General features: G+C 55.5%; 4 protein-coding genes across 4 annotated transcripts; 3 read left to right on the top strand and 1 right to left on the bottom strand.

The window, feature by feature from the left end:
- Window positions 1–149: 149 nt before the first annotated feature.
- CHGG_05889 (uncharacterized protein) lies at window positions 150–1,528 on the top strand (the record flags this gene model as incomplete). The annotated part of the gene is made up of 3 exons (XM_001221983.1): window positions 150–264; window positions 528–826; window positions 1,400–1,528. 3 exons carry the CDS (start codon window positions 150–152, stop codon window positions 1,526–1,528), a joined length of 543 nt encoding a protein of 180 aa, XP_001221984.1.
- Window positions 1,529–1,997: 469 nt separating this feature from the next.
- On the top strand, window positions 1,998–3,326 carry CHGG_05888 (uncharacterized protein; the record flags this gene model as incomplete). The annotated part of the gene is made up of 1 exon (XM_001221982.1): window positions 1,998–3,326. The coding sequence occupies one exon, from the start codon at window positions 1,998–2,000 to the stop codon at window positions 3,324–3,326; it is 1,329 nt and encodes a 442-aa protein (XP_001221983.1).
- Window positions 3,327–4,219: 893 nt separating this feature from the next.
- On the top strand, window positions 4,220–4,648 carry CHGG_05887 (uncharacterized protein; the record flags this gene model as incomplete). Its single annotated transcript, XM_001221981.1, has 2 exons — window positions 4,220–4,366; window positions 4,448–4,648. The coding sequence occupies 2 exons, from the start codon at window positions 4,220–4,222 to the stop codon at window positions 4,646–4,648; spliced, it is 348 nt and encodes a 115-aa protein (XP_001221982.1).
- A 4,801-nt stretch (window positions 4,649–9,449) lies between these two features.
- On the bottom strand, window positions 9,450–10,485 carry CHGG_05886 (uncharacterized protein; the record flags this gene model as incomplete). The annotated part of the gene is made up of 3 exons (XM_001221980.1): window positions 9,450–10,010; window positions 10,094–10,384; window positions 10,456–10,485. The coding sequence occupies 3 exons, from the start codon at window positions 10,483–10,485 to the stop codon at window positions 9,450–9,452; spliced, it is 882 nt and encodes a 293-aa protein (XP_001221981.1).
- Window positions 10,486–11,732: the final 1,247 nt, after the last annotated feature.

Here is an 11,732-nt window from a genome sequence, read left to right as displayed (position 1 = left end):
CCTGTCGACTGGCAAATAACATGACCTCGTCACTGTCGGCAGGCTTCCCGGATTTCGTTGACCTCGCACTGGGCCGTCCCCGATCCCTGGCTCGGTTTTTGTTGGAGGGGGTAATAATGGGTAGTATGGGTGGGGTGGTGGGGGAGGAGATGGGCGAGGAGTTGCGAGGAGACGGTGAGGGCGTGGCCGCAGGGTTGGTCGGGGTTTGTGGGGTCGCCGTGGAGGTGTGGGAGACAGGGCGCTTCGAGGCTGTTGTGTTGGGGGGTGGGTTAGTATGGGGTGGTGGTGGTGGTGGTGAGGTTGGTTGGGGGATGGGGGAGGTGGGTGGAACTTGCGCTAGCACGAATTCCATTCCCATGGTTGTCGCCGCGTCGACATCGTCGTGTCGGGGTTTATGATGGTTGGGGACACAGCTGGGCACTGCAGGAACGGCAGCGTTACGGCGGTCGCTCGGCCTGGGGGTAGGGTAGCCGGGAGAGATGGCGGCGCCGTTGGTGGGACGGGGCTCCTGCCATAATTCCGGCCAGAAAGAGGCTCTATCGTCAGCCGGCACCGCCTGAGGCACGCCGAGTTGGGCAACCTGGGGTTGCTCCGCGATAAAGTGGTTGGCAGCCAAAGGCGTGCTTGGCCATGTCGGTATTCCGTCACTCACTGCGTCGGCCGGTACGTGGAGGTCGACATCTACTCCGCGATCGGCAAGGAGGTTTCTGAGTGTCTGAACGGTGTCATGGAGGCGCTTCGTCTCACGCAGCAGATCCGTCTCGACGGTTCGCAGACGGCTGATTTCATTCTCGAGGGATTTGGTGTACAGGTCCTTGCGGAGACGGTAGGTCCTGGTCCAACGATGAGCGGGCGGGAAGGGGCCAAGTTATGAGAATTCCAGGACTGATAAGCCATGCTAAATAAGGTAGGTTGCACATACTGCTGTGCCCGCCTCACCTGGGCTCGCCGTTTACCAATCCGGTCCTCCTTGGGCTCTGCGGCTCCCAGGGCATTGATCAGTACATTGGTCTTAGTGGGGCTTCATGGCATCACTTCTGACGTGCTCGTTTGAATTGGGAGTTTGATAACGTACCTCCTGACGGACGGAAAAAGCGGAATACGTCCATGGCTTTAGTTGAGTATGCCTCTTGGGGGGGTTACAACTGAGGAGACTTTGACGGGGAAGTTGAATTCCAAACCGCCAAATCACCAAAACCTAAAGCCTCTGAAGATTCCAAAGATTCTTCAAAAGCTAACGGACAACAAGACGGTTGAGATCTCGAGTTTGACACGTCTCTGCCACGTCTGACGGAGTCTCAGCACATCGGGCCTCGACAAGGGTGGAGAGGGGAGTTACCAAGCACGGGGCTGTTGGATCGTCCGGGGTATTGCAGGGTATTTCTGTTCACGTCAACAGAATTACTCTTTTCGGCCTGCTGCGGACCAGAGAGCCCAACGGGAACTGCATGTAACCAAGAAACCGGGTCAGCTTGTGGGCCCCCTGGATCCTGAAGCTCGTCCGAAAGAGGAAATTCTGATTAAGTGAGCATCGAAACAAGCTCAGGCAGCCATTCGCTTGGCAGGGCGCAGCTTGAGACACTCCTGGTTGATTTAGAGTTCATCTGAACAAGGGGTGATGTTTCCCAAGACGGTGCATCGAGAGGAACACGGCCATCGCTATGTCATTTCCCAGTAAGTAGATCCGTAATCAAACAAGCCAAAACCAGAAGTATCATGTATCAATCATGGTCCATGGCTCCATGCCTGCCTGGAGGATCGCAGGCAGTGTCATCTTCGTAACATAGTAAGACTGCGACAGTTTCCACGCTCAGGATCTGTGATCTGTCATGGAGGTTGGCCAACAAAGATATAAGAGACGCCGTCTCTCTTCTGGATTAGCCTCAAACCCATCTCATCTCTACCATCTCATTTCCTTCCTCAACTTCTCCCGACCTCACAATACTACCTAATCAGACTACCTCCACCGTCTCAACTCAAAGTCTCAACTTTCCAAGATGCCTTTCATCTCGCGTTCGTGGCTCCCCTTGGCCGCACTGCTGTCGTTGACCCCCGGTGCTATCAGCGCTGTCTCCCCAAGGGGTCACCCAGCCGGGCCAGCTCCTGTCGGAAAAGCCATCTACATCCTCACCAACGATGAAAGCAACGCGGTTGTCGCACTGCCCATCGGCCCCGACGGCAAGCTATCCGCAGGCACCGTGACCGCCACGGACGGAGCCGGGTCCATCGCGCTGAACGCTGACAACCAACCCGCCACCCCCGACGCCCTAGTCGGCCAGTCCTCCCTGACCATCGCCGGAAACGTAAGCCCAAGCCGACTCTTCCCACAACGCGCAAAATCCACTAATCCCCCTTACCAGTCCATCTTCGCCGTCAACGCGGGCTCCAACACCCTCAGCATGCTGACCATCTCCCGCTCGGACCCGACCAAGCTCACGGCCGTGGGCAAGCCGGTCGCCATCCCCGCCGAGTTCCCCAACACGGTCGGCGCCTCGGCCAAGCACGGGCTAGCCTGCGTCGGCGCCTCCGGGGCGACGGCCGGCATCGCGTGCAGCGCCTTCTCCCCCGCGCGCGGGCTCGGCCCCATGGACGCCCTGCGCCCCTACGACCTCGGCCAGACCACGCCGCCCGTGGGCCCCACCAACACCGTCTCCCACGTCTTCTTCTCCGACGACGAGACCGCCCTGTTCGTCACCGTCAAGGGCGACCCGCCCACCAACAAGACGGGCTTCTTCTCCCGCTTCCCCGTCACCACGACCGGTGGCGGTAACGGCGGCTGCGGACAGAAGCCGCCCAAGAAGGGCGGCAACCGGGCGTCGGTGTCGATGACGGAGCAGCGCAGCGTGCCCAAGGACACGCTGGTGCTGTTCGGGTCGCAGCCGGTGCCGGGCACGCACGACGTGTTCGCGACGGACGCCGGGTTCGGGGCGGCGGTGCTGCGCGTGGACCCGCAGAGCGGCGAGGCGGCGACGGTGGCGGTGGGCACGATCGAGGGCCAAGCCGCGACGTGCTGGGTGGCACTTTCGCCCGCGACGGGCACCGCGTTTGTGACCGACTTTGGGGTGAACAGGTTGGTGGAGATGAGCGTGGCCGATGCGAAGGTGGTGTCGACGCTGGATTTGTCCGCCAATGGCGATATGGGTCTGACCGATGTCAGGGTGGCGGGTAACTTTGTTTATGCGCTCGCTCCGGGCAATGGGACCACCCAGTCGGCTATCACTGTTGTTGATGTCTCGGGCGGGCCTGGCTCGGCGGTTATGGTGCAGCACTTTAGCCTGGATGGGTTCGCCGACCACAGGGCTGTGGGTATGACCGTTCTGGTTTGAGGTGCTGGGTCATTGTGTGGGTTTTGGCTGGCGGGATAGGGCTGGTGGGGAGGATAAAGTGGTCCTCGCGTGTTAACTTTCTAGTTCGCTGTGGTGTATAATTTCCTCATTTGAAAAGCTATTAGGTGACTCTGGGTAAAAACCTAAGGATCCATCGTTTTTCCCTCTTTCGAAGTCATGGTGTATCTGGACCTTACTAGACGGACCCCTGCCCTTTGTATTCTTAGGCTCACACACACGTATTTTCCTTAATAGTCGGTATGGGTTTTTCATCCGGCCCGCGAGGGCACGGTTTTCCTGTACACTAATTAGCTGAGGGTCCGGCACGCCCTAGGGCATAGCGGAGTATGAATAATAATAATGATAATAATAATAATAAGAGACAGACCCCTGAACCCCTCCTCCCCCTTTTTCCCTCTCCCCCCCTCGTAAGGTTACGGGGGAGTCCCACTTGTGCTCGCCATGAGGATAAAGGGGATTTCGATTACACATTCTGGGCCCTGTTTTTGTACCCGCCACGATCATGCACTGCTGTTGTTCGTTGCCTGGTACTCCTGGTCACAGGTCTATTCATCGTCATATCCATAGAATCCAAGATGGTCGCAACGGATCAACCCTTTCAGATGACGTTCTTTGTCCATCGATGGTGCGGGGTGGTGGGTGGCACGACAATCCGCCAGTGGTATCCCAGCAATCTCGAGCTTCTCCAACTTAAGGGGTCAGTATGACGACAGTGACGCAAATGGTCAAAGGGGCCGCCACCGGTATTAATAGGGGGCAAGGGAGCTTTGTAGAAGAGCATTATCTTCTGTTCTCGCCCACTAAAGTCATTACTTGACATACACCAGAACTTGCTAGCCACATTATCATTAATCAAGATCACATCAACCATCATGGAGCAAGGACAGCGCATTGGCACTCATAAAGCTCCCAAGCCACACCATCCGCACCACGTGGTGCCCAAACATGAATCGGGCTACACTGACGAGGCGGCTGAGGAGTGCCACGACCTGATCGACAAGGCCGAGGAGGACGCCCATGTAAGTCCTGACTTGCCGAGCCTCTCGGGCTAGCCATTACTTTACTACTCCCGATTGGACTGTAAATGCTGACCGCTACAGCTCCATGACCCCGACTCCATGTATTCAACTACGGACAAGCCTGAGCATGTGCACAGGGCGAAGGGTAAGGGCGGCCTCGAGGGCAGTGGTAGCACCGGCAAAGGTACAAGCCAGAAGATACAGGAGACGGGCAAGAACGTCACCGAGTCCATCGGCGAGACCATGGGCGAGATGAAGCAGAAGATGGGAATGGGAAAGTGAAGGGACTGAGGTTCCGGGCCCTGTAGATATCCCTGGTAGTGAGTGATGCATTTTAAAACAGAATGAACTTGTGTTTCCCTTTCAACATCTTTTCAGATGCTTCCACCTTGTGCGGCTCGTCTCGATGTAGTTAGTCCATATCGTCGGTTAGCGATCAGCGGTCATGGATCGATCTCGCATGACGAACAGGGACCGACCTTTAAGACCACCGTTAGGAACGACAACCCGCTGACGGCTCCTTCATTTCCGGCGCCCTATCCGGCCACCATGTTGGACCCCTCCATGGCTCTCAGGTTTCCATCGCGGCTACTGAAACGGATTGTGCCTTGCAAACAAACCTACTCACTTGCTAACATACACACACCAACACGGTAGATGACTGGATTTGCGTCGCAAGTCGCGTAACTACCAGGTACACGTAGGCTCATGCACCGTCCTACGGCCGTGGTATCCACGCGTTGACACGCCAGACCTGTAGTAGTCATTAGAAGGTTATAGACCCGTCACATCAATCAAAGGAGGTAGCCTAACGAGTGTAAAGAAGAGAATATCCTAAATTATATACCCCCCAACCTCGCCTCCAACGCCCTATCGCACCTCATCTAGCCTGATGCTCCTTGAAATTCATCACCTAATACAGATGGCCGCGTGCTCGTCTTAATGGATCATGAGCGCCTACCTATGTTGACCGTTATCTTCACCGCTGTGTGCCTTTCTGCTCCCTTTTTCATCCCAACCTCTTGTACAAGCTATGACTCGTAGCCTTTCCCCCACCTTCCTGTCACCTCCGACCAGTGCTATATATACAAGTTCCCGCACGCACACTGTCACCGCCTCCTCACAGTTGAAGCTAAACAACGGTTTAGCTCAGCGGCATTGTGAGTAGGACCGGTTGGACACCAATCGAAAGAGGACCGGTTCGACTCCCCCTCGCGGCGCATAACCCTGTTTTCGGAGTTTTCGTAGCCACCAACCTCCATTCGACCGGCGAATGGGGCTTGGTGGTAAAATTTGTATTTATTTCAGATTATCTTAGATTTTACTTTTGCAATAAACCAACACCTATCCAGACCCTTCAAGAGTGTAGGCATGCATTCCAGCTAACCACAGCCGGATTGACTTCAATACAAGACCAACCTCTACAAGCGTATAAACTCCATGATGTTTCATGTACTGCCTTTGGGAATTAGGTGAGGAGGCATAACCGTGGTACAAGCCCGGGAGCTGAACCATGAGATTGGCGTGTTAACTAATGTAGGTAATATTGAAGTTCTTGGACAGAACGTACCTGTCCAGCCTCCGCCGCCATTCAACCCTCTCGTTAATAACCCTTCGGCGGTTCGACTTTGCTCGAAGTCGATGACTCGCTGATTGAAAAGCCTCTGCGCCACGTCAAGGTGCGAGCCGCTGCAGAGGTCCCACAACCTCCCACCCTATGCGGCTCGCCGAAATGCTGGCGGGGTCGGCTACTACTCAACTGCTAACTAGATCACATTGAGGGGGGGCTAAATGGAGGAGCTTAGTTTTAGAATAGATTTCCGCCAAGGACAACAGCTAGGTACATTAGCTCTTCTCCTCTACAAACCTGCCCCCTGCCATACGCCGCATGGATACTAGCCCCCAAAACCCTCTGAAAGTTTGCGGCTCCTCAGCTGGCTGTTGGAGGATCCACCAGTTCGAGAGACCCAATACGAAAGACCGCGCCCAACGGCGGCAAGGTGAGCACGACAGATCTCCGGGTTCAGCGGCGGACCTTTGGACTCCGTGGCGGGGGCTAGTGCTGTCACCAGCGTCTGAATAAAACGCCGGTACATCTTGGGTCAACGCGGCGAGGCCCGGCTTTGGAGAGGGCTCGGTAACACCCTTGGAGGATCCGGCGGCAGCGTTTGAGCCCCTAACACAAACACTGGTATATCGAAGCTCCAAAAATTCCGAAGAAGATGGCGCTAAAGAGCATTATGTCTAAAACACGACGGGGTAAGTACATGATGGTTAGAAGAGGCCGGAAGCGCGCTTACAGTCCTTGCGCGACCACTTCGAGGAGGGCGGCCAGGGCAAGAAAACGACACAGGGGTCGTTGGGTGATGCGGATGAGAGAGGTTGTATCGGCGCCATCTTCGTTGTACTTCTGTCTCTGAAATGTAAGTCTAAAGCGAGATGATGGGGATGTGAGAAACGAGAAGAGAAAACACGAACGGAAGATTACCTACGAATAAATCCCAGGTGCCTACCCTATCGTCTGCATGTAGTTAGCTTGTTACAGCTTTTCTTTGACAACATTTTGCTTGGGGCAAGAAATTGTACGCGGGTAGTCGAGATGACTCTAATATTCTTGCCTAACCAAGGTCACGTCGTACAATCTAGCGCTGTAATACTGGGAAAGTGTTAGCAACAAGCGGCTACCTTGATGCCCTACACGAGTCACTATTCCTGGTCAGCTATGCGCTTCGGCCTTATCCTTCCCATACTACTTACTGTAGGTGATCCTTGCACGGCAGCCTTTTCCTTTATTATAGGACCTCGGCCATTAGCTGCTCCTGTATTTAACGAGATTGGATTAACGCCCTCCCACCATGGCGCGAGGCTGTATATATGTACCTATACATATAAGATCTTGGGTAACAACAGTAAGTAATCATCTGTATTATCTACCCCGTCAATTAACGCACCATTTATTTCCTACGAAGAGCACAAGAACAATTTGCAACTACGTAAAGAGAGAAGATGGGGTGGGCACCCGGTATTTATTCTAGTAGACAGACTTCCGTTGGTGTTTTCTTCTTTCCCATTCCCATACCCTGGACCGACCACATACCGCCACATCCCCGCTCGATGTTAAGACGTGGGACGCGGATTTGGGAGTGACAAGGTCGGGTTCCGTTTGTGGGACGGTATAACAGAATCTCAGTGGCGGTAACCTAGGACTTCAGAGAAACGCTGGGACGATTGCAATTAACAGGTTCGGGTATAAGAGCTTGAGGCGTCAGTCCGGAGGGTGGCGAGCGAGGGGCGGTGGAGCGGGCGTGTAGATGCATGCGAGGGATTGGATCTCAGATAAATCTGCCACATTCTGGGAGCGTTTATCAGCAGGTTACCTTCCCATAAATCAAAGGCAGATAAATGATTTCTACCCCCCACCGGCCACGGTTGGGACAAACCTCTGGTTAGGATATGAAGTAGTTGATAAGCACAGAGTTTGTGTTGTCATGGCCGGCGGTCGGGCCTTTTTCTAGCAGCGTGAGCAAGCAAAAGCAAACATCGTTATTATTGAGGCAAGACGGGGGGAATTGTTGATACGAACAGGGTAGTAGAGGAGACTTGGAAAGCGGGGTGGTTAAAGGAACGGGACGGCAGGGCAATCACAAGGCCGGCGGACGACTTTGACCATCAGCAGGAGACGCTATTCCGGAACGAAACCCTAAGGAGGCACGACGGTCTCAGCAAGGCGAAGAGCTCACTGCTGATTCAAATCCGGACGGGAGCAATAGGCTTACGGGATTTCTTGTTTACACGGGGAGTCCCGGAGGTTCTGACTCCTGCCTGCGAGTGTGGCGAGGGACGAGAGACTGCCGAACACCTGGTAGTGTGGTGTTTGGCCCCACCGTTGACTCGAAGATGGGAGAGAACTGGAATTCGGACACGGCGGGACTTTTACTCTGTTCTACACGGCATCAATCCCACGACTGCACGGCTCGCGAGGAGAGTCCTCGACTGGCTGATGGACTCGGGGAAGCTGCCGATGTACAACTTAGCCAGGAGGCTCGAGTTGGAAGCGGCGGCCTGAAGCGCCCCCATTCGGAGGCCAGGAGGCCTCCTCTCTTTGTATACGCAGACTCACCAGAACGCATCGTTCCTTGATTGTTGGTATGGGTTTTTCACCCGGCCCGGGAGGGCACGGTTTTCCTGTACACTAAATAGCTGAGGGTCCGGCACGCCCTAGGGCATAGCGGAGTATGAATAATAACAATACATATTGCATTGCTGAGGTTCCCCTAACCCCCCGTGCTGAGTTTTGCGGCTTGAATGCAACTTCGTCGTGGCTTTCTGGTCACGAGGTAACGTTAGCCGTTATCGCAGGGCTTAAAAGGTAGAAACCGGAGACGGTTGATGTCTGGTAATTCCGGAAGCATTGCTCATCCATGTCCCCCCCCTTGGCTCGAAGACAGAGTGACGTGACCGCACCGGGTCCGTCCAGTATCATTAAGGCGTCCCTTCAGGTCGGGTCCGGCACAGTCCCGAGCCGTGGCTTGCGTCCCCAAGATGATGTACTGTGCACCGCCTTATAAGCCGGATGTCACCGTCAATGTTACCGCTGTCCAACGCCACAGGCGCGCATCCCGACGGGCGGGTAATGCTCGACACATGATCCGCACTCGTGGCGGTGCTTTGCGATCAGTCACTTTTCCTCGGATTCGCAAAGCAGGAAGGATGAGAATATCGTTGGTGGCCACCACCTGCAGGCTCCAAATTGATCCCCCCCCTCAGCATCCACACCGAGGAGTAAGCTCGATATAATTTAGATCGGAGGGCGTCCCAGGAGCACCCCACTCGTCAGCTACGTCGAATTCCGTGATCTCTGATCTCTGCATCGGGCAGGGCGGCACCTCAGATTTTAGCCCGGAACACGGCACCGAAGTCGGCGAAATGTGACCCGAGGCCGAGAGTGCGAATGAATGCTGGTGTTGGTCTGGGAAAGAGAGCTCAGAGCAAGCAAGGGTGCCAAGAGACCGTTACAAGCTAGCGAGGGGAGCGAGGCGGCCCAGGCTAAATTGACGCCTTTTGCTTGTCAACTTCCGGGCTTTTAGCCTGTCTGCAGCTTCCAAATTTGGCAGCATCGACACGCAGCCAACGAGATAAGAGCACCATCCGCGCTTCCCACGATGCCCACGTTCCCGCTCGGGGGGTGCATCGTAGAGTGTCTCCGGCCCGGCGGATTCGATTTCGCCAGGGGGTTGGCGGCGAGATGCGCAGACCCAGCCCAGCTCGTGGCCCAGCTCGTGGCCCAGCTCGTGGCCCAGCTCGTCGGTGCCTCGATCGAAGCTGAAGCTGGAATGGGAAATGTCACAGTGCGTGTTGCCCCGGCGACGGAAAAGATCTGACAGGTTGCCGAACAGAAGCAGCCCAGCAGAGAGGTGTTGGGCGACCCCCCCTGGCTCGCCGCGCCCTCGACGCTCCGCACCGCCGGATGGACTGCCCTTTCTTCCGGAAGCGAATCCCGCAAAGGATTAGGGCACCCTGACGGATAGGCCAGAGAGCCCAGGGGGGAAAGGGGGTGTTCGTTGCTCGTCGGGGTGGCCTTCTCCAACAATCCGGGGCGGGCCATTGCCAGAAAGATGCACTCGATGCACTGCGCGTAAACCACCTGTTTGGGAAGAAATATGGCAGCGCGGGAAACACTTGGTGGGAAATTGAAGAGTGATCGCTGCTTTATTGAAAAGTGCTCACCTGGCCCTGCGAAACGGCCCTGCTTGGTACGTAGTCAGGCAGCTGGGTTTTGCGCCTCGGTCCAGCAGCGGCGGGCGCCTTCCCGGCTATTTTCCCAAATTCTGTGCGGGCAAAGAGACACGGCAGTCGAACCCAGCAATCACAATTCACAACCCCCCATGTTGGGCTGCGCGAGTTTTTTTCCCTCTCCGCACACCAGAACGCCGGGGCCTCGCGGGGAGAACACGGCCCTTTATTGCGAAGCCGCCCCTTCATCTGCCCGTTGTCTAAACCTGAAGCAGCCTGATAATCCTGTTTTGGGTGTTTTGGGGGGGATGCCAGCCCACCACACCTGCCACTTGCCACCTGCCACTCCAACGGACCCCATCACCCCCCTTCCTCGAGGGTAGCATTGCGCACCGAATACGGCCAGTCGTGCCTGCCATGCCCTGCCCCTGTGAGGAGCAAAGCAAAGCAGGAAGAGGCAGCCCGCCTTGCCCGCCACGCCTGCCCAGCACTCCCAAGGAACGGGAACCACCGCCAAGTTCGAGGTTGAGCGGTTGAGCTGCTGATGGACTGGTGGAGGTGGGCCGTACCTGCCAGGAGCATCCCAAAAATCCCACTCGCCCAGAGAAAGAGTGTGAAGTGGACCGTCTCATCTGCATCTCTCTTTTTTCTCGACCTGCTCGCCCGCTTTATCTCCATTTGGCATCCCATCCCCATTCCCATTCCTTCCTTCGTCCGTTCTTCCCGCTTTTCCCCCAACATCCACCCCCTTGGCCACCCCTCTGCAGTCAGCACCCCCCTGGCGCAGTCTCGCTCGCTTCGCAACACTCACATCTCACCCTTCCCGAACGACCACCTTACCTCCCGGTTTCGACATGCCAAGGCCGGCCCAAGTCCAATGAATTGATTAGATGGCAATCTAGATGAATTGACGTCAATTCCGCCGCGCTGCTGAGCAAGCCGCCCCCCGACCACACACGCCCAGTGCACACGCCTGGCCGCACGCCCAGCCAACCCCGGACTGTTCCCCCCTCCCCACACTCTCACCTGGTTTTGCCCGCCGTCAAGAACGGCCGGGTGCAACACAACTGCCGCACCGCACTCATCCCATCGTATGTGCGTGCGTGCCGCGACGGCGGGAACGAGCCGTGAGGAATCGTGGAGAAAAAGAACCCGCTCTCTTCTTCATCTCACTGGCGCCGTCTAGACGAGTGTAGCCGCTGGCGTAGCGGGCTGTGTGTGCGACTCGGCCTCCCGGTCCCGTCTTCTCCCTCTCTCCAGGACGGTGTTTATTAGTAATCGGGGTGCGGTAAGCGAAGGTAAAAAAAAAAAAAAAAAAAAAAAAAAAAAATAGTGAAGAATAGTGGGAAAAATGAGAGGAGTGTTTGTAATTATATAAGAAGAAAGATAAAAGGGAAAAAAAAAAAACTAGGAAGCGGAAGAGGAGAGAGAGGAGAGAAGAAAGGGGGAGAATGCCGGAAGCAAAGGAGAGGAAGAAATTAAATGATAAAGACTAAAAAATAAAATATAAATAAAAATATGACAAACAGGATACAAAGGAAGAAGGAAAAAATAATATCAAATAACCTATTACACCTCTTATTCAATTAAAACCCCCCAGACTCGAGGGGGGGGCGCCCCGCGGGGTCGCCAC

Source organism: Chaetomium globosum, genomic scaffold, assembly GCF_000143365.1.
Source record: "Chaetomium globosum CBS 148.51 scaffold_3 genomic scaffold, whole genome shotgun sequence".
NCBI lineage: Eukaryota > Fungi > Ascomycota > Sordariomycetes > Sordariales > Chaetomiaceae > Chaetomium > Chaetomium globosum.
The sequence above is the reverse complement of the archived record's forward strand: the minus strand, read 5'-3'. Positions and strand labels throughout refer to the sequence as shown.